Source organism: Bacillus rossius, chromosome 1, assembly GCF_032445375.1.
Source record: "Bacillus rossius redtenbacheri isolate Brsri chromosome 1, Brsri_v3, whole genome shotgun sequence".
NCBI classification, from domain to species: domain Eukaryota; kingdom Metazoa; phylum Arthropoda; class Insecta; order Phasmatodea; family Bacillidae; genus Bacillus; species Bacillus rossius.
This window is the reverse complement of record NC_086330.1, coordinates 23,639,370-23,662,255: the sequence shown is the minus strand read 5'-3', so window position 1 is coordinate 23,662,255 and position 22,886 is coordinate 23,639,370. Positions and strand designations below refer to the sequence as shown.

Sequence of the window (22,886 nt, the reverse complement as noted above, 5' to 3'; positions counted from 1 at the left end):
TTCGACATACAGATGTACTTTTTGGACAGTGGAAAAAAACAACTGAAACTGGTGTTTTCGCGGGGGGGATTTTAAGCATTAAAAATTTTGAACGCGGTATTGTAGATGGTATATTGAAGTGCATTAATATTCCAGCATAAAATTACAGGGTCACCGCTTAGTCCCATAGAGGCGCGTTACCTACGCAAAGACTGCGTGCACGCCAGTTCGGTGCCTGGCGCGTAGGGGCGAAGAGACGTGTGATGATTGAGGCATTGTCGTCCTTGGCGCCCCTGCGCTTTTAGACCTCGTGCGCCCGACCAGGCTGCCGTCTATCCAGGGGCCCGTCTAGTCGGGGGGGCGAGATGGTAAGTGCGACGCTTGCTGGTGCTTCTAGCGCGGTATCGACTCTAAGCGCAAGGCTGTGGACTGGCACGCAGTCTTCTCATCGTGCATGTGAGATTTGAAATTAAAAATAAAATTTTATGGTTTAGAAATGAAGATAAATGTGTAACGTAAGTCCTTTTGAGTGCCGCGAAGGAAGAATCTGTACTGTGTGTTTCATGGCTAAAAATTATTCTGAAAACACAGGTTTTAGCCATTTACACACTACTAAACATTCAATTTAAAATCGAAACATGGAAACAGAACTACTCGTCTTCGTGCACTCAGCACATACTTAAATATTTTTCGTAAACTGTCGCCATTGTGATATCTCGAGCAATTTTTAAATCGCTTGGTTTTTCTGAAGCTTTGCACACCGTATGTGTGCTCTGCGGGCGGGGACCTTATTCCGAGCGCGGTGGTGGAAGCAGCGACGCACCTGAGCAGGGTGACACTGCGTGTTTTGTAATTGCCTTCCGTGGTATGAGGGCAAAGGGACTGCACGAAACACAGTCGGAACCCGATATCAACCATAAAAAAATCACCGATCGTATACCAGAAAATATTCCTTTACCTCATTATAATCTTGTGTAGATTCTTGAGTACATGACGGACATTTCCATTCCAGGTTGTCATTTGGAATATTTTATTCTAAAACATTAGCACATTTAAAATGATTCCATCTATCACACTTATCACAAAGTATACCATTGCGAACGTGCTGACTCTAGAAAACGTTCATCTAAGCGGGGGCCAGTTGCATGCACCTACATTTCTTTGCTGTAATCATAAAATATTGATGTCTCCTCACAACTGAAACTTTCGTTTCCGAATTCTTAAGTCTTACCTCTCTGCACTTAACTCTCTCGCACATTCTGGTTTCGCTCTCCATTAGACATCGACCTTTGTCACACTGGCGATCATTCTTGCGGGAGAAAAGGCTAACTGAGGTGACAGGTGGCGCAGTGGTATGCCACTTTACTCTCATAATGAAGGTCCCGGTTTCCAATCCCACTCGGCTCTTCCAAACCACTCGAAGTGAGTGCGGGTGTGGTGCCTCACTAGGCCACGGCCGTTTCATGCCCCAGTTCCCTTGAATGGTTTCGTTTTTTCCGTCTCTGATGACCTTGCTGTCGGCGGAAACGTACCATTATTACAAGTTAGCAAGTTAGTAGACAGTCTGGGATGATGTGATGACTACAAGTGTAAATTGATTGATACGGAAATTAAATATGATCACAGGTGACGTCCGAAAGTTCTGGGAAAATCTTTAAAGGGGATAATGTTACTTAAATAGCAGGTACATAGATGCATATTTCATATTTTATAAGTCTAAAACCATGTTGTTAGAGGTTGAGATCTCCTACGAGCTTGGTTCGCACCAAGCCGCTGGACGACTCTCGCGCTTTTCGTGTAAGCAACGGAACACGGCCGCTGGTTTCCTGCCAGGCCGTGGTTTGCCAGTCGGCGCGTCGCCCCGTTGCTCGCCGCGTCGCCGTCGCCATGTCGCAGAAACAGAAGCCGGAGATCAGGATCACGATCATCTACGACGACGGCGTGGTCGTCGTCTACATCTAGGTAACCTGCCGCTGGCCCCCTTCCGTCAGTCCTTTTTCTAGATCGGCGGCCCGCCGCGTCGTTGTCTCGCCCCGAGGCACCGCGGACCTGTTCTATTACTGTCCCTCCCTGGCGCCCGCCTCGCCGTTAAGTTAAATACTGCCCGAGAGGCGCTCTGGACTCTTGGCCCGCGAAATGCTTGGGGATGCCCTTTACCCAGGAAGATTACAGCACTATATGTCGTAGACTTTCATGGCCGGTTGCTATCTACGTTTTGCCTTCTGTATATAAAAGTTTAGCATTTCGGTGTGTGTGTGTGTGTGTGTGTGTGTGGGTGGGTGGGGGGGGGGGGATGGTTGACCTTGCAGCGAACCCTTTCGGCAGTATAGCAAGCAGTTTCGCAACAACGCCAATCAGGAATTTTTGTAACTATGAGTAATAACTCACCTATCTCTTGTACAAAAATGCAGGCTAATACATGGACTTTTTTTTATAGTTTTGTTATTTAGCACTAATTATTTAACGAGTGTGTACAAGGGCATCAACTTGTGCAGACGTTTTTATATTCACATATCACAATTATATGGACTCACCAAGGTTTTCCACTCAAAAGTGTGTGTGTACTTTTTGTTACTAAGACTTAGCATGTTCAGTTCAGATTTTCAAAAAATGAGGCTTCATTTTATTCCGATTATATTACGAATATTCTTGAACTTCGGGACTGAAAGAAAATGATTTAAAAAATTAAAATACTCGCAAAATTAATAATGTATCATTGTAACAAAATAAGCAATTTACTAATGGACAAGTTTCTCATACAGTTAGAATGCACCTCTGTTCTCTCTAGTATTCTAAACAGAAATTTTTAACTTAGAAGTAATAATATGTTAGTGGGGGAAATCTTTCTGAGAGCAATAATGTATTAAAAGTCACATTTAGGTTTAGGTACAATATATTTCTGTCATACAAATCAAAGCTTATGTATGACAGTATAATCTTATCTGTAGATGTTCATCTCGTACAAATTTACTAACGTAAATTGTACAATTTATTAATTTACTGTCTGACAATTCCTCAGCCCTGATGTAAGTTGCAAACTTCAGGCTGGTCATTTATTAAAATAAGAAGAATTTTCTTGGACCTGTCAAGATATCTCCACTTAATCCTATCAATTACATTATTCCTTTCTTATGAACATATACATGCATTCATCTCCAAATTAATTTATCTCTAAATCTCACCCGCTACTTATGGCTCTGGACTCATTACTTGATATCAGTGGCTAACATTGGTTTGTCAAATTGAATTTTTTTTGGGCATTGGCATTACAATTTTAATACATAAGTATAGGATATTGTAATATATCTATCCTCAACCTTCTGCAGAAGAGGTACTTTTTATTTTATGGTTTCATTTTAAAAAACTTTTTGTTATTCATGTTGTTTTAAGAGATGCGTAAAAACAACCATTTTTAGGCTGTCAAAGTAAAAAAAAAAATATAAATCTTAAATTAGACAAATAAAAAAATTCCCCCATTGCAAAATGAAATTTAGACCATGATCATGTCACTTCAAACAACATAAGCTCTACAACTGTTTGTTTTTTTCTGAAGAGATTCCCCTACTTGAAAATATTTGTACAGAAGCAGAAAGCATTGAGGATTACAATGATCCACACATAAATGCATTTCCTTTTTGCTGTGGGAACATATACGAGAGTTATTTTTTTTTTCAACCTCCGATCGGCTGTAATAAAAAAAAACGGGAATGAATTGGGAAATTATTTTAATGTCAAAAGAAACGTACATCTTTACTCTATTTTTCCACATAATCACCGTGCAGATTGAGGCATTTGTCGTACCGATGCACCAGCTTTCCAATACCCTCTGCATAAAATGATGCCTCCTGCCTATTCAGCCACGTTTTAACAGTGCTCTGCAGTTCATCATTGGTGTTGAAGCGTCGTCCTCCAAGCCACTTTTTCAACGTGGGGAAAAGGTGATAGTCACTCGGTGCCAAATCCGGACTGTAAGGAGGGTGATCAAACACTTCCCATCGAAATCTTGCAAGGAGTTGTTGTGTTACGGCGGCACTATGCGGTCGGCCGTTGTCATGAAGCAAGACAACACCAGATGTCAGCATTCCTCTCCGCGTGTTGCGTATCGACTGTCTTAGCCGTCGTAGTGTCGCGCAGTATGCAGCAGCATTGATTGTTGTGCCTGGCTCCATGAAATCAACCAGTAGCACACCTTGGTGATCCCAGAACACTGTAGCCATCTGTTTCTTGGTGCTGAATGTCCGTTTGAACTTTTTCGGCTTGTTTGGAGAATAGGTGTGCATCCACTGTTGTGATTGAAGTTTTGTTTCTTCATTATCGAAGTGAATCCATGTTTCATCACCTGTCACAATTTGAGTCAAAAAGTGTTCACCATCGTCTGCGTAACGCAGCAAAAACGACAAGGCTGATGCCATTCGCCGCTCCTTGTTGATGTCAGTCAACATCTTGGGTACCCATCGGGCACAGATTTTCCTGTATCCGAGATTGTCTGTAACAATGGCGTATAGAGCTGACCTTGAAATGAGCGGAAATTGTTCAGACAGTTCTGAAATCGTGAATCGACACGTCTCACGAACAACTGCATCAACTCTCTGAACTGTTTCATCTGTTGCTACCGACTTCCTTCCTTGGCCACCTTCATCATGAACATCAATACGGCCTTCGCGGAATTTCCGACACCACTCTCGCACAACGCCATCGCTCATAAAGTTTTCACCGTACACAACACTCATTCGGCGATGGATTTCTGCTGCAGTGTGCCCTTCTGCCTGTAAGAAACGGATGACTCCACGCAGCTCGCATTTCGCCGTACAGTTTATCGTTGCAGCCATGTTGACATTCCCATAACCAAGCTTCAACTGAGGTGTGAGTTGGCCGCTCCACATGGTTGGTGGAAGGGGGTAAACACTGCGAGACATGTCGATTCGTGTACGAGCGATTAGGGTATCGATTAATGGGCATGCCATGGAGAAATGAAACTGTAATCACACTGCAGGGTACTGTTAAAACGTGGCTGAATAGGCAGGAGGCATCATTTTATGCAGAGGGTATTGGAAAGCTAGTGCATCGGTACGACAAATGCCTCAATCTGCACGGTGATTATGTGGAAAAATAGAGTAAATATGTACGTTTCTTTTGACATTAAAATAATTTCCCAATTCATTCCCGTTTTTTTATTACAGCCGATCGGAGGTTGAAAAAAAAATAACCCTCCTAGTTTATTTTTGGATATTTGTAACAAAGTGCAGTGAAGGTCTGAATAGTAGTTTTTTTAGATATTCATGAAAGTTTTAAGTTTGTTTTTGGAGTCTAGCAGCTGAAGTAATACTTTTTTGAAACTTGTTCTACTTGTAGAATTTTAGTAAACAAAAAAAAATATTCTGGTACATATTATTTGCATAGTTAGTTGTCAGTCCTATTTTAAACATTTTCATACTCACCCAAAATGTTAACTATATGAATTACAGTATTGCAAGTGTGCAGGTTAAAAGTAAATGCTGCTGACCTCTTCATGATATGGTTTAATTTTTTTGATGGATTTGTAGATGAATATGTAACATTATTTTGAGAATTTTGACACTAAAACAATTTGAAAATACATGGATCTGAGAATAATGATAATTGTGTAATCATCTCATGAAGAAATAACATTTAGTATCATACAAAATCAGAAATTATGGCCAAGTAGTCAAGTATTATGTATAGCTTAAAATTTGTGAACCAAACAGGTTTTCACATTATTACTATGCAGGTAGGGCTCTAGGCACATGTTTTATTACCACAGCAAATAATTTTGGTTGTATGTGTTATAAAACAATATAACCATGAATTTTATTTTATTCGTAATTTTTTTTAGCATTCGCTAGTTCTTTAGTTAGAAAATAAATTCTGGATACTTTGGTTACTATATTTTTGTATTCAATGCAAATGTGCCAGTTTTTTTTTTACCACTTGGCCGATTGGTCAGTGTTAATGGGGATAGATTTTGCCAATTATTGCTAGGCTTTTAAACCTTTTTATTCATTTAGAAACTGCCAGAAAATATTTGTTGTATTTTACACTTAACATTTTTTTTTTCAATACTTGCGTGCTCACTTGAAAAGCAATATTTTTAAGGAATTTTTAATTTTTATAACCTATATGTTTTCAATCTTAGTTTTTTTACACACCTATTTATAGATTTTTAAAAAATTATTTTAGAAGAATTATGAAGTCTCATTTGGACTTGTAAGGTTAATTATGTTTTCAATGATCTGTTCAAAAGTATTAGTGAACTAACATTTCGCCGCCTGAGTATTGGAGTGTTCTATGTCCACTTTTTAGGTTTTTTATGCTATGGACACGAAATTAATATTAGTATTCATTTGCACTATATCCACACACGTCTACGCACATAAAAATGTTTGTTCTTAATTTAAGACCAATATTATTTTGTTCTATGTCATGATATTCGTAGTTATTTGAACTTTCAAATGCCTATATCTCAGTTCCGACTTCAATGGACATAGAACACTCCAATTCTCATGCGACGATTTGCTAACATAGTTCATCTTGTTGCTTTGCCATATGTAAAGGTTTTCTTTTAACTTTATTTTAAATGGAAGATAAAAACAAATTATTTGTTGTTTAAGTGTAGAACATAGCTTATTTGTACAAAATTAGTTTTTTCTAATACAGTTTTCCCATTTGAATCTTATAAAGAACCATCCGAAATTGTTAATGCTGATCACTTCTCGCACCATTATGATTAATCTAAAATTAAGAAAACAGTTTTGTGCTTCTTCACAAGATCAGGACTATGATTTCCCTCGTGCCTATGTAGATTTTTTTAAAATTTTATTTTTCAATATTTTTTTTTTTTGTAATGTGAGCTATAAGCTTAGACGGTCACCATTGCTACACCTAGAGATTGTTGTGCATATGGCCCAAATAATCCTACAATTGTTAGTTTTGAAAGGAAGCTTGATGGAAATGTAGAAAATTTTATTGGTTAGTAGTACTGGGTGGAATTTTGTAAGATTTAGTGACAGCTGAATAATAATTCATAATGGCAGTAAACTTTTTAGATGTATTCATTGTTGGTAACTGACAAAGCAAATCAATGTTTTAGAGATTTTAATTCACATACTTTACATAATGGTACGTTTGAAAATTTTTGTTAGTGTCCGACCAATTGGTGTTATTAAAAAATTCATTTATTTAGTGACGTTTGTTATTCTGATAACATGTATGCTGCCTACAATCACTATAAGAGACACACATTTTTCATTTTATCTGAATCTGTGTGTGTTTACTATTATATACAGCTTCAGATTAATGAAAGTTTTTGTGATGCTCTTCAAAGCAATCTGTTGGTGTCCTACTACTACACTCTTTGGATGGTATTGGTTCTTACGTTATGGAATGAAAAAATGTGAAACAAGCTTAGAACATAAATGTCAACAAAGACATAGCCGTACAGAAAATCAGCTCTGTTTGTGCCATTATGTCAGCCAGATGAAAGTTTTGTAATTCTACGATATTGTCTGGCTCAGATGGTCCATAACTCTCATGCTATGGTGTTACATACATTATCTTTTATAATTTGTGATTTGAGTGAGGTTGCATTGTGGTGATATGATAGACGCATATTTCGGAAGGCCTTTGTTTGAATCCAGGATGGCCATTGTAAATTTTCATCTCTGTGTTTCATGGTTTTCTGAAATCCTGCTAAGCATTCTGTAGGATGGTCAATGGATGATACTTTTACCAATATGTCTGATTTGTGATAGTATGTTTTGGTTTCTAATGACCTTAATGTTGACAAAATTATCTTTGTAAAGTATATAAAAAAATTAGTATTTGATACAGCATGTTAGCTCTTGCTTTGTAGCACAGCACTTTGTCAAAATCTGTGTTTATATTATGAGTGTTGTAAATTTGGTCCTTTTTTTCTTTGTAATTTTATGACATTTATAAAATTTAAATTGGCTTTTCTAATATTTGAAGCTATTGTCCGATATTTGAAACTACTGTTCTTAAAATTGTTTTAGTGTATCATTTACAAACTATGATTTTACGTGTTTCTATTTTAGTGTTAAGTGTGATGCATTGAAGAAGATTGTCTTTTCAAGCAAGGCCAGTGATGAGAAAAAGAAGTGTGATCATGTGAAGTGCTTTGTGTGTCTAATGCAAGCGTTACAACATGTCTGTCCACTCCTGAGCTGAGCAATGTTTCTCTTCGCTATCTCCAAGGATTCATTCACTGACTGTCGTCTGAGACCGGATTCTTTGTTCATTTCTAGACGCAATACGAGGAAGAAGATCCTCGGCAGGGATCGCCGCCCACCACTAGACAGATATGGACGGAGCTAAGGACATGGGCAGCATGGCATACGACGGCAGAGTGATGTGTCGGTTTACGCACGCGGCGTTCGAACGTATCCGCGTAGGTGGCGGCGTGTCGGAGGAGGGAGCGAGGCGGGAGCAGCGCGCGGAGGCGGAGCGCGCGCGGCGCGCGGGGCTGTCGGGGGAGCAGCAGGCGCAGCTGAGGCTCGCGCACGCCGAGGCGGAGCGCGCGCGACGCGCGGGGCTGTCGGGGGAGCAGCGCGTGGGCCAGCGCGCATCCCGGGCGACGGCGGAGCGCGCGCGCCGCGCGGGCATGTCGGAGGAGCAGCGCGCCGAGTACCGGGCGGCGCGCGCCACGGCGGAGCGCGTGCGCAGGGCGGGCATGTCGGAGCAGCAGCGCGCCGAGTACCGCGCGGCGCGCGCCGCCGCCGAGCGCGTGCGCAGGGCCAACATGAGCTACGAGCAGCAGCTGCGGCAGCGGGCGGCGCGCGCGGCCGCCGAGAGGCTGCGCCGCTCCAACATGAGCGAGCAGGAGCGCGCGCACTACAGGGCCGTGCGGGCCGCGGCGGAGCGCCTGCGCAGGTCTCACGGCGGCAGGAAGGCGGAGCCCGACGCCCCCATCTCTGTCCAGGAGCTGCAGTTCGGCTACGAGCAGCAGAGGCTTTCGTACCAGTCCATCCACACTGACGGTGTATAGTCACCCTAACTATACACACATTCTCTTCAAATATTCCACTACACTCTGATAATACTGTGATTTTTTTGATGAATTTTTTTAATGATTGTTTTTTGCAGTGATATTTTATCACTAAATCTGTCATTTGAACTGGTCTTGCATCATAAAAAAATGACATTCTTATGTATTTTAGTTCCTGGTTGGTACATGTCCAAATATTGTATTTATATTAAGTAACGTTGAGTTTCTTACTTTGCGATGAGTTGAACTATTACTTCTGGACTTTTTTTTTATAATGTCCCACTTTTTGTCTGTACATTTTGTATAAAGCATTTAATTTATTAGATTTTTTCCAGTAAAAATATGTACATACTTTAATTTTGTTGATGTCTAGGAAATTGAAAAGTTGTATTGAAATATTTTATTTTTTACATAAGTAGAAAGCAGTTGGTGTACTGTTTTATTATTAATGTGTGTTGTGTTTCTGCACTTTATATTATAAAATTTACCTACGTTGAGGCACCTCAGTGTTAATTATGGTTTTTTGTGTACTTGTGTGCTAGTAATGAAGAATGTTTTTTATCTGAGGAGAAATGGAATACAAGTGTGATGGATGTTAGCAGTGCCTGACCACTTTCATTACTGTGTTCATTTAACGTTTTGGGTGTGAAAAAGATTTTCTATTGTGCAGTTAACATGAGTGGTCAGTTTAAAATAAACCTTGCACATCTTAAAAAGCTGGCAAAAATCTCTTAATTGTACAGTGTAATTGAAATTAATAAGTTTATATTATTGTTACAGTTTTACATATATTGCATAGTGAAAGTGTTTAAAGGTTTATTTTATTTTAAAATGTTTCTCAAAGTTTAAGAAAATGTAATTGTATTTACTATGATACTCAACTGATATCTGTTTTACATTTTATTTGTCAAAGCTAGACAGATTTTGATACTGAATTTATAGATTTTTATTGGATATTTATTTAATCTTGCTGTGTGTGTGAGTGCAGAATACTTTGTATCTAGGTTTTGCTATTGCCATGTACTACCACACTTAAATTTTTATATAAAATCAGTACATCACAGAGTATCATTCTTTCTGTCAATTTTTTATTTTAGTCTGTGGTCAATAAATTTTTTTATAGCACTATGTTGGAATGATTTATAGAAAGTACTTTTAGATACCAGTTTATTTTTGTGTTTTTATTTTAGAAAATTATTAAACTTAGAGGTCATGTGACGAGGGAAATATGTAGGTAAATAGTGCATGTAACTCCATAGCAATGATGAGACAATACTGTACCTCTTCCATTTTGAGCTCAAAGATATATTACTGTAGTGAAAAAGATACCATGAGAATTATCAGGTTTTTGTCAAATTGAAATGTAAATTTTTTGTAAACAATGTAGCAATCATTTTCATTTTTTGACCATTAGCTATAATTTTGTGTGCCATCTTAGTTCGTATTTTAAGTCTGAATTCTGTTGTATGATTCACAGTTACAACACTTAGTTGAAACAGGCCTCACTCAGACCCTGGCAACCAAGTATGTAATGGACAGAACAAATGTCTTTTAAGTTTATTTCTGACATCAAGTCATCACTCAATAATTATACATACAGCAACTGTGCATTCAACAACAGTATGCCAGAAGTGTGAGTAGTATTAAGTGGTTACAAGTACAATCAGTAACAAAGCAGCAATTTATCTTTTGATAACACCATGTGTTATTTAAACTGGATTTGAAACTTTTGCCTAGATAGAACCAGACATTTGTTGATGGAATTATATTTGTAGGTGATATTTCAACTGTTTATATTTTCTGGTAGATCAATTTATTAATTAAAAATACTATGATATATGAAAATTAAAATATAAATTATCTCTCAATCAAAGCTTGAGAGTAGGAGTAGTGTCTCGGCCCAAGTGGGCCACTGGAATAGTGCATATTTCTTGTCTGTAAAGCCCTTTGAAAAGATAAAAGAATGCTCTATTAATAGTGTTACATCAACTAGGGCCATAGAGAGAAATTAAGGGCCCGGGGAAAAACATTTTGTCGTGTCCCTTCACTATTAATACACAGCCCTTAAAACCCCTCACAATTTTAAAAAATCAAAAGGTTTTAATGTTGTATAAATAGAACAACACTAAGTGATTTTAGAAGCATTTTAAGAATATTTTTTTGAAATGATTCTCTTAATAAAACATAATTTCATTCCTTTATACTTTTTAAAAAAATATGACAAAATATTTTTTAAAATCTTAACAGTTTACGCAATACTGAACAACTTCAATTGTAAAATACTTAATACTGAACAATTAAAAGTAAATTAATATTTAATATTAGTTGTTCTTGCTTTCATATCAGTTTCAATACAAGAATAAAAATTCAATGTCCATGCAAGTCTTGATTCAGTGCATAATTTTCCTAGATCAACAAGTCTTTGTTGACCCATTGTTGATCTCAGGCAATTTCTTTATTCTGCTAGGCACACTGAAAGATCTTTCTGCATGAACAATAGAAACAGGAACTACATAGAAAATGTGCAGTGCCACACAGATTCGGAAATAAATTAGCAATTTGAGTTATGTTAATTTGTTGAGCAATTTTAGAGGTTGCAGAATAAATTTAGGAATGTTTGTGTTTTAACTCTTGATAACAATGAAGAATTTCGAACAAATAATTTTGCTTCCTTTTTCATTTACGATAGATGACACAAACTCATTATTATATAAATTTATGTGACCTTTATAAACTTTTTAATTTGTGATGATTTTTTTCTTTTTGCTTTTGAGCTCTGATTTATGTCTGTTTTCTATTATTTTCTAGAAATTTTAGCACATTGCATTTTTAAATAAATAGATCAAATAAATGTTGCACATATAGATGAGCTTAACACCTGCTCTCATATTTCTAACTCCAAAATTAAACTCAATGTAATTTTACTATGTCACGTAACAAATATATTTTAAAATACCCTATTTATCTGCTTGTTCATCAATACACACCTCTTTTTTTTTGCATAAGATTTCTGATCTTTGTACTTGCATATCAATTAATTAATATTCCAAGCAAACTGGAGACATCAGGTACAAAAAGAAATACATATGTAACAAACACGATTATGCTTCGCCAACTGTATTTATGTGTAGTGACCCCTGGAATCGAAAAGCCTCTCTTTGAGGGGACCTGCTAGCACTTGCTGGGAATGATAAATGAGAGTGAGATAAGTGAGATGGGGATGATAAATGCTGTCCTGAGGGAACCTCCCCCCCCCCCCCCCCCCGCAATTAGGAATCCTACAGACTTTCATCTTTGAATATATTCAATGTTTTTGCCCATGACTATATATAAATATATCTTATAGATATATATATATATATATTTTTCTAACTTCGTTGTTTGTTATAGTTTTCTTTCAGGCAGATCGCTCGTACAAAGTTACGATGGCCACGACTGGAAAAATGATAACAGCATATTGCATAACTTAAGGTTTGCAGACTTGTAATTTTCATCGTGCTATCAGGGTAAATCCACAAATTAAAAAGTCTTCAAATGTAACTAGGTTCCTCTGTTTCCGGGGCCCCCCTGGTGTCCGGGCCCCAGGTAGTTTGCCCCTCCTGCTTCCCTGCCTCCCAATCCCTCTTGATGACCCTGACATTAACTATTTACATTAATTCCCTCTAACTGTTCAGTCAGAAACAAGGAACAATCTTTGTGAAAATGGCATATGAATTTGATCATTTGGCTTTTAGTTCACTTTATCACACATGCCTGCAACACTGCCTATTAAAGCATATTCTACTTTATCTGAAATATTGATGGAGCAGAATTATTTTTATAGCCCTTTAAAGTATTATGTTTACAGTTTCTTCAAAATCAATTATATTAATTTCATTATATTATTTAATTAAATATTTTCAATTATGAAAATCACTTATGTCTAATTGAATATATAGGTGGGCTAATTTAGCACATGTGATGGGCAACAGGTGTTATTTCAGAGTATTCCTACATAGCTTCAATTCAGTGATTCACTTCAAAAAATTTCATTATTTGTAGTTCATTTTCTGTAAGTGTTGTGGTTAGGTAGTTAAGTCAATGCAGTCCAAATAAAGCAGATGCTTTGTTTTTGGTTAAGTGTATACAATTTCAAGAAGGGAAACCGCTTCTTATTTTTTAGGGTGATGAAGTATCCTCTTTGCAATAATATTGAGATTCATGAAACCATATAAATGCAATATTTCGTGAATATCTTTATCACAAATATCATTGTAGCTAAATCTGTGCTAGCAGTTCTGACTTTGCAAATACAATATGTATTACTGCAAACATGGTCATAACAGCACATTCTGTTAACATGGATATCAGAAGTCAAATATGGACTACCTATGCTTAACATACTTGTATCACACGTAAAACTCTTTAAGTTAGCCAATATCGATATCCCAATGGTATGCAATGTATACAGGTATATTATTGTATAATATAATATATGTAATTGGAAAATACAGTATGCTCAGCCGTGTAATCGATCTGGTTACTTGCACTATTTGCTATTCCATTTACTGTACCCGTGTGAACGCCCCTTTAGGCACGGTTACAGTTTAGTCAGAATAACATTCGTTGGTCAGAACACAGTGGTTTCAGTGCAGGCGTGTTCTTATATCAGTTTGCTTCTGTCGACCGACGAAGATGGAACCCATAGACAATGCGTGCGCCCTTGAAAGTCCGATATTGAAGTATTGGTTAACGAGAAGTTAAAAACCGAATATGTTAACGGATTGTTAGTTGAAAGAGACGATGATTGAGAGTATCAAATTTCTGCCGAGAAAGATCTCTGTTGTAATTTTTTTTCTCCCTAGCATATCCCACAGACACTTGTTTTCAAATACAAGACTAATTTAATTTTTCTACATCCATTGTTATGACCTATCGACAACCAGTAGCGGATCCAGAGGGGGGGCTAAGGGGCTCAAGCCCCCCCCAAAAGCATCTGGGTCCACTATTGTTTTAGTGTTTGCCATGATAAAGCCTAGCCTCAGCTGGGTCAAGCCCCTCCCAAACCAAAATCCTGGATCCCCCACTGTCGACAACCTACAACAAGCACGTGGACGTCACAATTAAATGGTTTGAACGACCCAACCGGTTGTGACGTGTTCGTGAGTAATCTTCAGAGGCGGTTGCAGGCGGTGTGAAAACACTTCCACTTCATTCGCATTGTTTCGAGTGTACTGAGGAACTCGTCAGAACGCATCCACGGTCTGTAGTCGTAGGCAGGTGGCTCGTGGGACGCGTGTTTGTCCCCCCTTCCCCCTTCCGCCACTGCGTGTACCGCCAGGCACAGCGGAAGTTCTCCCGTGTGTCACCGCTGGGCGGTCACGCGCAGTTCGCCGCGGAGGGCATTGCCCTTCTTTCCCCGCCTGCAAGCCCCCAGGCTCGCGGTAAACAACCTGGCCCCCTCTCTCACACACACGTTCATACATACATGCTCATGTATACATTTACACGACGTATTATTTTACCTTGCAAAACCGCAGGTCTGCGATAGAACACAGAAGAATACCTGCGTGCTGTGAAAAGTCTTCAGTCCGGAGCGTTCGGGACTATGGCCATGCCGGACTGTCGAACGTTTATGTTGTTTTAGCAGGTATACCAAATGTGAAATGTAACCCGCTAGAAAACAGGAAAAATGAAACGAGGACCGACAGTAACAATGAACTCTGCTCAATAACGGCCGAGGTCAACAGCCGGAATCCACCCGGAAAAAATCTGAACGCGAGCGTCCTGATGGGTGCCGGATTACAGAACGTACCGAACCATATAATGCCGGATTAAAGATAATTTAGTGCAATAAGAGTTTTTTTGTATAAAGACGGATGCTCTGCTTATTTCATATTAGCGAACATCTTGCGAGATCTGTTTATTTTTGTACTCGTGTATGCAAGAATACGTAGCATGTGTGAAATTTTGTTTTAAAACAAAATTTGGCCGTAACCTAGCCACTTCAATGCGTATGGTCACGAATGGCCTTTGTGCTTATACTCTTCGCGTGGCTTTACTCTTGCGGTCAGTTTGCCCGAGTGCACCATTGGAGGTTTTACAATACGTCACACCGACAGAGGTAATGTTTACATCGGGGGAAGTAGAGGATGGGAGAGCACCCAGCTAACGGCAACGTCCGCCTCTTTTCCCACTTGCGACACGTCTGCCCTGGGTTCGACTCCGCCGGGAATAGAAATACGTTCTCCGAGAAGCTACTCTGGCGTAAACCTTTGACGTAAGCGCACGCGGTCGTGCGGAAACAGGCTAGCGTCCGATTGGTCGCTTCGCTGGGTCCGCCAAAAGGTAAGTTCCCGCCTCTGGGAAACGATTGGCAAATTGTGTTCCGTCGCGCCAGTGGCGCGTGCGGCTGGAGCGGTTAGGGGTGGCCAAACTTTGTTATGCCGGGGCCAGTTGCATAATTCAAAAATCTAGCGGGCCAACTTGAATTCTCTATTGCCTTCTTTATAATCAACAACAAACATCTCCTTAACCTTCTTCCTTAATTTTACGACTTATATTTTAATTACGAACATTGTCACAAGCAACTCAGCATCACGTCAATTGAATCACGTAGTGTATAATAGCAATTAAAGAATAGTTTATAAGTTTAATTTTTGAGTGTCTGTGTTAGCTCGTTTGACTTTTGTTTAGCGTTTGAGTGCTCATTCCTGGTAGTAAAGTTTATTTAGCGGGAACTTAAGGAACGACGTGGAGAGATACGTGTATTTTTTGTAAGATAAAACTATATAAAAGAGTGTCTCCCCCCCTTTTTTTTTCTTCAGTATTCCGCCTCATGCGGACGCTTGTTTCGCGTGGGCCGCAAGCCGTCTCCGAAGGTCGCGCAACAGATATTGTGAACAAACAGCAGCGCATCGCGACAGCACGTGTGCCGTCACGACTGAAAGTTTGAACACGTGCTCAGGAGTGTGCTTACTGTTTAGAATGTTCTGTTCGCACACAGCTGTTCGCGTAAGCGCACGGGAAGCAGCGGGTGGGTTGTTTCCATTGCAAACTTTTCAGAATAAAGTGCTATACAGCTAATGACAGTGGGGAAAAAAATATTTTTTTTTTATTCACATAATATACTTACTTGCTCATTCTGCCGAATTGTGAACAAAATATAGTAACATTTAGTGAGCTTTCTTGAAAGCCCGAGTGGTCAGATCAGCGAAGGCGACTTGTCCTGATTCCCGGTGGGGTCAAACCTGGGTTTTTCGCATGTGAGAAACGTGGCGGACGTTGCCACGAACCGGTGGGATTTTCCCAAAAGATGCATTCCGTCGCTCATCGTTTCGCCCCGCACCCGTTGCTAATTACCTACGTCAGGATTTGTACGTCGCCTTAATATCGTTAAAAAGTCTTTAATTTGTCTTTAATTGGATATGGGGCCTTAAAAGTCCTAAATTTGAACTTAAAACTCCTTAATTAAGACTAATAGCTTGTACACAATCGATAAATTCAGGTATTTTATGTTCTTTTTTTGTTTACGAATTGGCAGAAAACGGTTTGCGCATGCACAGTACGATTTGCGAATTTCTTGCCACATGATTAGATTTTATATGTAATAAACATTTTGAATTTGTTTTTCGTATTTTGTTAAACTAAAAAGGCGTGTGTTAGTGTTTTACTTTGGACTTATAATTAAATGTAATTAGTAATAAGATTAAATGTTAGAGCTACAGATTTCAAGTAAACACTGTGTTCTAGATATCATTCTGAACAATAGGGGCTTATTTGTAAGAATTGGAACTAATCAACGAAATTAATTTTTGTGCATTAACTATTTAACATTGTTATTTTCTCGAGGGTTTTTTGTATATTGAAAATAGTTTTTTACCTCTTGTTAGTGGTGAAGTCGATGAAGTGAAGCGATAATTAAAAACTACTTAATTTTTGATTGCTCAAGAAGGTACAGACCATGTAGATGATGACCAAAGTACCTTTGTACTATTTTGAAGAAAGACTGGAGGCCAGCCGAAATCTAAGTTTCATTTTTTTCAGCATGTTGCACATATCATGTACATTCCTAGAGAAAACAGCTGATTTCTAACGATGGCTTTGAAAGTTGCGAGGCTGCTCTCGTTCTATTAACACTTTGAACACGAGAGTTAGGGAGAGTTAGCTTACTACGTGTTGGCAAAAAAAAAAAAATAAACACCGGCGTTTAGTTTGTTGTCACTTTCTCAGTGCGTGTCAATCACGTGGCTAGTAGAACTCGTTTTTTCGCTTAACCTGTTTGCCGTGAGAGGACTTCAAGGTAGATTTCTGAGAAATACCCCCTGTTAGAGTCTGTACCATGGTGCGACTTCCGGAAAATTTTTATACAGTTTTTTGTTTGATGGTCCATAGACCCCAAAATCATTGTCAACCAAAAAGTTTATTTACATATGTATGTCACAATTTTGTGGACACGATAACTGCCGCAATGTTTCACAAATTTCTTTCAAACTGATACATAACGTCTAGTAAAGGAAAATCTCGGTCGAGTTCGTTAATGGGCAATTTCTGACCAAAGGGGTAGAAATAGGGATTATTTAAAAAAAAAAATCGCTGTAACTCCCATAATATGGAAAATATCACATTAGTTTGAACATATTATAACTCTGAGTAATACCAAAAAACTTTTATCTATAAATATTTTTGATACGACCAACCCTAATTGCAAGGGGTGGAAATAAGATTTAAAAGTAAATGATCATTCCTTTTTTTTATTATAGTAATTTACTATAAAATATGTTATAATTTATTGTATGAATCCTAAACTTCATCTAAAACTTTGTCTGAAACAATTTTTGATGAAACTAAATATTACCGTAAAAACAAAATATTCAAAATTTCTTACTATCAAATACATTCGAATTTTTATTAAACCATCTTAATATTATCTTAAACCTTGTTGCAAAGCCAAATTTTATACGATCACGTTATTAGTGCCAGGGATGAAAAATAGTGTTTGAAGTTTAAAACAATTAAATAATTACCTTGTTATTTACAAAAAAATATAAAATTCGTTCAAAGTTAAATGGTGGATACATTGAGTTAAAAATAGTTGTAATATTTTCGCTGCATGGAAAATGAGCAAGAAATTAATCGATCATTTTGTAATATCGGAGAACATAAATATATTTTCATTAATTTCTCAAAATGTTCCAGAAGTTTATAGAAGTTTCCAAAATATTTCCAGAAGAATTAGGTACTTCGAACTCTACCTACGCCTGTAGGCTGTGCCGAAAGGAATTTTTTTTTAATTCTTGTGTAACATCGCTTTTTAGCTGTTCATTATTATTTAAGCTCCAGTTACATACCTTTATCCGATCAGAACACAGTAAGGGCAAGCGAGTGTTGAGAGATGTAAATATTTTCTCGCTGGACCGAAGCTAACTGCGGGCTAGCGAGCTAGTGTGATTGCATTGGGAGTTTGTTCGCAAGTAGATCCGCAGGCGTACGGGCTCCGAACCAGTTGGTGCCTCATACCTAAGTGAATGGTTAGCATGCCGGGGTGTTGGCATCGAACCCGCGACCCTCGCCACATGAGCTGGACATAACAATGATCTTGTCGCGTCCGTCCATTCCCGGGCTGTCTGTAAATTCACGTGACCTCAAGCCATTAAGAAGGCCCGGAAAATTCCATTTGTCCGGACGTCCGTCAAAAGAATCCCAAGCTTTTAACTTTCATCGAAGGTACGGCTGAATTTATAGCCTCCAAAATATTTGCAAGCTATTGTCGGCAACTGATTATCTTAAAAAGCTCCTCAAGTCTATTTGTTTAGTTGCTTCCATATTTTTTTTTTAACTTGCGTTTGAAACAAAAAAAATTACCGCGTGCACACACTTGGTGTTAATAACGTACGATCATCTTGAAATGAAATATTGAAATAAATATCTTGGTGGAAAAAAAAAATTGAGTTGACTGATTTGTAAGAATACTGCTTAGTTTACATGATTGTCAACCTAATCTATCCTTACAGGAGAAATTTTTATCCTAAATTTAAGCCTCCCAGTCGACTGGAAGCATCCGAGTGGAGAAAAACAAATGTTTTGACGTACGTGCGGAATGTTGAGAATCGATCGGCCGGTAAATGGACGGACGGACGGACGGACGGACGGACGCACGCACCGGATCATTGCGAGTCCACCTTCAGCGATCACGACCTTGGGGGGCCTCTGGAACGATGTTGAGGAGGGGGAGGAGAGTGTGAAGGCGGCACAGACAGTGCCTCGGGTGTCAAAGAGAAGGGGGGTTATCTCCTGTGTGGAGGGAGGAGGGGGTCAGCCCAGCTGGCACTGGCAGTCCGACGCGCCAGCGCCACACGTCGCATGGCCGCGGCGGCGACGCTGCTGGTGCTGCTACCGCCCCTGGCGGTGGTCGCCGCGCTCTACGCCCGCGCGGTCCTCCACCGCCTGCTCTACGCTTGTTTCAGACTGCTGTTCGGCACCCTCTACCCGGCCTACGCCTCCTACAAGGCCGTCAGGACCAAGAACGTCAAGGAATACGTGAGTACCGCTTCTGCGTTACAAGCCATGTCAGAGTAAGTGGTCATCCTGATTTCGGTGTTTTGACGTCTTCCCGAAGTCACCCCAGGGAAAAAATGCTGGAGCTGTTCCATAGACAGACGACGGCCAATATCTCGAGATCATTGGAAGCGTTGAGATGAGAATGGAGTATTGACGGAATGACTGGGCTAGGAAGCGCCTCGAGCAAACCCAATTAAGGGGGTATCAGTAGTAATTTTTTGCTCCTAATGTTTTTTGTGTTTATGCACATGATTTTTTAAATAAATTCATGGATACAACCATATATTTAGTTGATAAGAGTTTTTTTTTCTTCAGCTAAACAGCCGTTAATTGGTTTTATGAACTTAAAAAAAGGCAAATTATTGTGTCAATCGTAGCATGTAGTGAAAGCGTGAAATAATGTAGTATACAGTTTTGAATTAACCGTTCGTATGTAGTCTTCGTCATTAAACTCTTTATTTTTAGTATATAATTAAATAAAGTTAAAAAATAAATAAATTTAAACATGAGTTTTTCAGGGGTTTAGGAAATAATACCACATGATTTCATACTTTCATTACATGCTACGATTGACATAAAAAAAAGTCTTTAGTTCACAAAAAAAAACTGTTAAGGACTTGATTGGCATAAAACAATTTATAAACTATAAATTATATGTATTATGAATTTATTAAAGATCTTTTATTAAAACACAAAATATAAGAAGCAAAATAATTAGGATACTGCCCCCTTCAGTTCACGGCAACTTTAGCCACATATTCCACTTGGTGACAATTACGGGTTGGACCGCGCCGGGAATCGAATCCGTATCGCCTTGGCGGGAGGCATCTGACCTCCCCCGCTCCGGCCAGATCAGGCTGCGAGGACCTCGCCTCGGCTGGAAGGACGAACCACACCGCCCTCTCGCCCTCTCGCCCTCCCGCTCCATTGCCTGGGCTTCAGGAACCGATGTTGCAATCACGGCTTTTCACGTCGATTTCACTTGCGCGGTGTCCAGAATCAGGGAAGACCTGAAATTGGCCGGGAGTTTTGAGTTTTTGCTAAAAAAAAAAAATCAACTCAAAAGCCCAGGAAATTTAAATGAAAGGGCTGGACAAAGGCGCATCATGTTTCGCTAATCTATTAACTGTCTCGTGCATAGTGTTTTTGGGGTTCATTGTTCGTTTGTCGCAGTGCTGTTGTGCCAAGTATCTTTGTGCAGCATTCTATTTCTTGGCACGTAAAGCTAAATTCCATCTAGGTGTACTTCGGAGTGCGTTGTAAGAAACTAGACTTTTTTTTTTTGCATAGTTTCCAGGCTTTTTGTTGCTGTGTGAACAGTTTTGTAACGATATTAAAAAAACATTAAAAACGCTGTGACTAGATAGTAGCGCAAAATATTATATCGGTTGTTTTCTATATAAATGTTGCTGGTTTTGGTCAGTGGAAAATTATGAAAAACTTGCAGAAGTCAGGGAAAAGACAGGAAATTCTCTGTGTGTGTTTTTTTTTGGACATCCTGCTGAGCTACCGCTATCACTACTCCATCCTCTGACATCATCACTTCATTCTTGTCTGATGACGATGACAAATGATCACCATTTCTTTGTATTCATCTGATGGTTTGGATCAAAATGACCTATGTCACTTTGGCACGACCCGAGCCTACATGTCTTATTCAAATCGCTTTCCGGGGTTTAATTGTTCAAAAACACTTCGATGTAAGAAAGGTAATGTAAGTAATAGTGTAGTTGTTAAGTACACAATGAGTTTCTGTACATTTGATTCCGTCTTTGTGCGAATTAGCATTTACCTGCCAAGTAGGATGCTGATAGCATTGTTGACGGAAACCTTGGTGCATTATAAGAGAACGACTATACGTTACCTCAATCCAGAAGTTGATTGAATTCACCAATGGTCGCAAAAGCGCTCGAACTTTATTTACAAAGAGAACTGATTTGTTTTCATTGTCCCATTTCCATGTTCGCTAACAAATTAATTCGTTGCGATGAAATGGTTAGCAGTTTATTCAGCACAGCTGGGAAAATGCTAATAGTTGAAGTAATTTCTTGTTTCGCTGAATATTATCGGACGTATTGTACACGGTGTGCGTCACAAAATTGATGATGCTGCAAATGGATTCGAGACAAGTATTTAGAGTTGAATGTAAAAGTGTGTATGTAGTTACAATTTATACGTTACACTCATGCAGCAATAAAAGTTTTCGCCAGAGCACAAGCAGGTGATAGATAACAAGCACATGCGGGCAGATAAATAGATAACAAGAAATGCGGGTAGATAATAAACAGCATCGAACGACAGCAGTGCTGTTTTCCATATAAAAAGAAAACTCAAGCGAACCAAGACTGAACGTTATGGATTTGATAAGATGTTTCCTATAAAAAAATGAAGCACCCAGTATAAAAAAATGAAGCACCAAATAGAAAAAAATAAAGGGGGAGGGTTGTAATTAAATGTATTGTTGAATTTTGTACTGAGACCAAACAGTAGATTATGATATAGGTTCCTTGTACAATAACTCCTGCGAAAAAAAAAAGAAAAAAAAAGTTTGATACATACTTAATCTCTCGATAGTATAATTTTGAAACTTAATTTTTGTATGTAGCCTATTTATCTTTAGTAGGTGTCGATTTATAGCATATATACGAAAAAAAAAATGCTATTGAGTACCTGCATTTTTGTTTATTTTGGAAAGATTAAGAGCCAAATGCTATAAAAATAATTAAGTTAGTAATAAATGAAGAGATGTCGACATTGAGTTAAGGTATCTTAAGGTATTCACATTAAAACTTTATTTATCATTCAATTAAAAAAAAAATATTTCTTTAAGATCGATGTAGTGATATTGTATTCATATATTTTTTTTTTATGAACTACGCAGTGTGGAGAATGATGCGATAAGATTTTTTTTAAAGGTTCTTAGTAGAGTGACGCACACTTCCACCATTATCTTTCAAGTTGTCACGCGAAATGGTGCAGTTAAGTTTTTTTTTCTGTGGAAATAAAATATATGAAAATAGGTCTCTGAACTTACCTGCTTTAGATTGGGATAGCCATTACATGGAATTAGTCGTTTTGTAAAGCACATAATAGTACTACCAAAATTTCACCAGCAATTAGTTGGTTTCGTCAGATAAGCTGCCTCAAGAACAGGGTTTTCTCTTCTCATTGAATCCAAAATTACGACGTGATTGCTCTATTATCAGAACCGAACATTACGGAACCCAGTTATTTGCGCTACCCTTGTCTACATGTTCGTGTGTCACAATCCATCAAACTCGTAAACGAGATAAAATACAAAGTTGGAAATGTCAAAAATCACGCATTGCTTTGACCAAAATTTTTA

The 22,886-nt window shown here is 38.6% G+C and overlaps 2 protein-coding genes across 11 annotated transcripts in view; both read left to right on the top strand.

Annotated features, from left to right (window-relative positions):
- The window catches only part of LOC134533162 (caldesmon-like), a 36,981-nt gene extending 25,847 nt beyond the window's left edge, over window positions 1-11,134 (top strand). Inside the window, exon 2 of the mRNA XM_063370527.1 lies at window positions 8,262-11,134. Within this exon, the coding sequence (XP_063226597.1) occupies window positions 8,318-9,001 (684 nt within the window). The 5' untranslated portion in view covers window positions 8,262-8,317 and the 3' untranslated portion in view covers window positions 9,002-11,134. The remainder of the gene's footprint in view (window positions 1-8,261) is intronic.
- Window positions 11,135-19,296: 8,162 nt separating this feature from the next.
- Window positions 19,297-22,886, top strand: part of LOC134533110 (receptor expression-enhancing protein 1-like) — a 57,430-nt gene continuing 53,840 nt past the window's right edge. For 4 of the 10 annotated variants that reach the window (XM_063370473.1, XM_063370455.1, XM_063370494.1 and 1 more), the window contains exon 1: window positions 19,306-19,519. In XM_063370473.1, the coding sequence (XP_063226543.1) occupies window positions 19,343-19,519 (177 nt within the window). In that variant the 5' untranslated portion in view covers window positions 19,306-19,342. Of the gene's footprint in view, window positions 19,520-22,886 lie in introns of all 10 variants that reach the window. The other 6 variants (XM_063370383.1, XM_063370374.1, XM_063370446.1 and 3 more) reach the window with 4 other exon arrangements.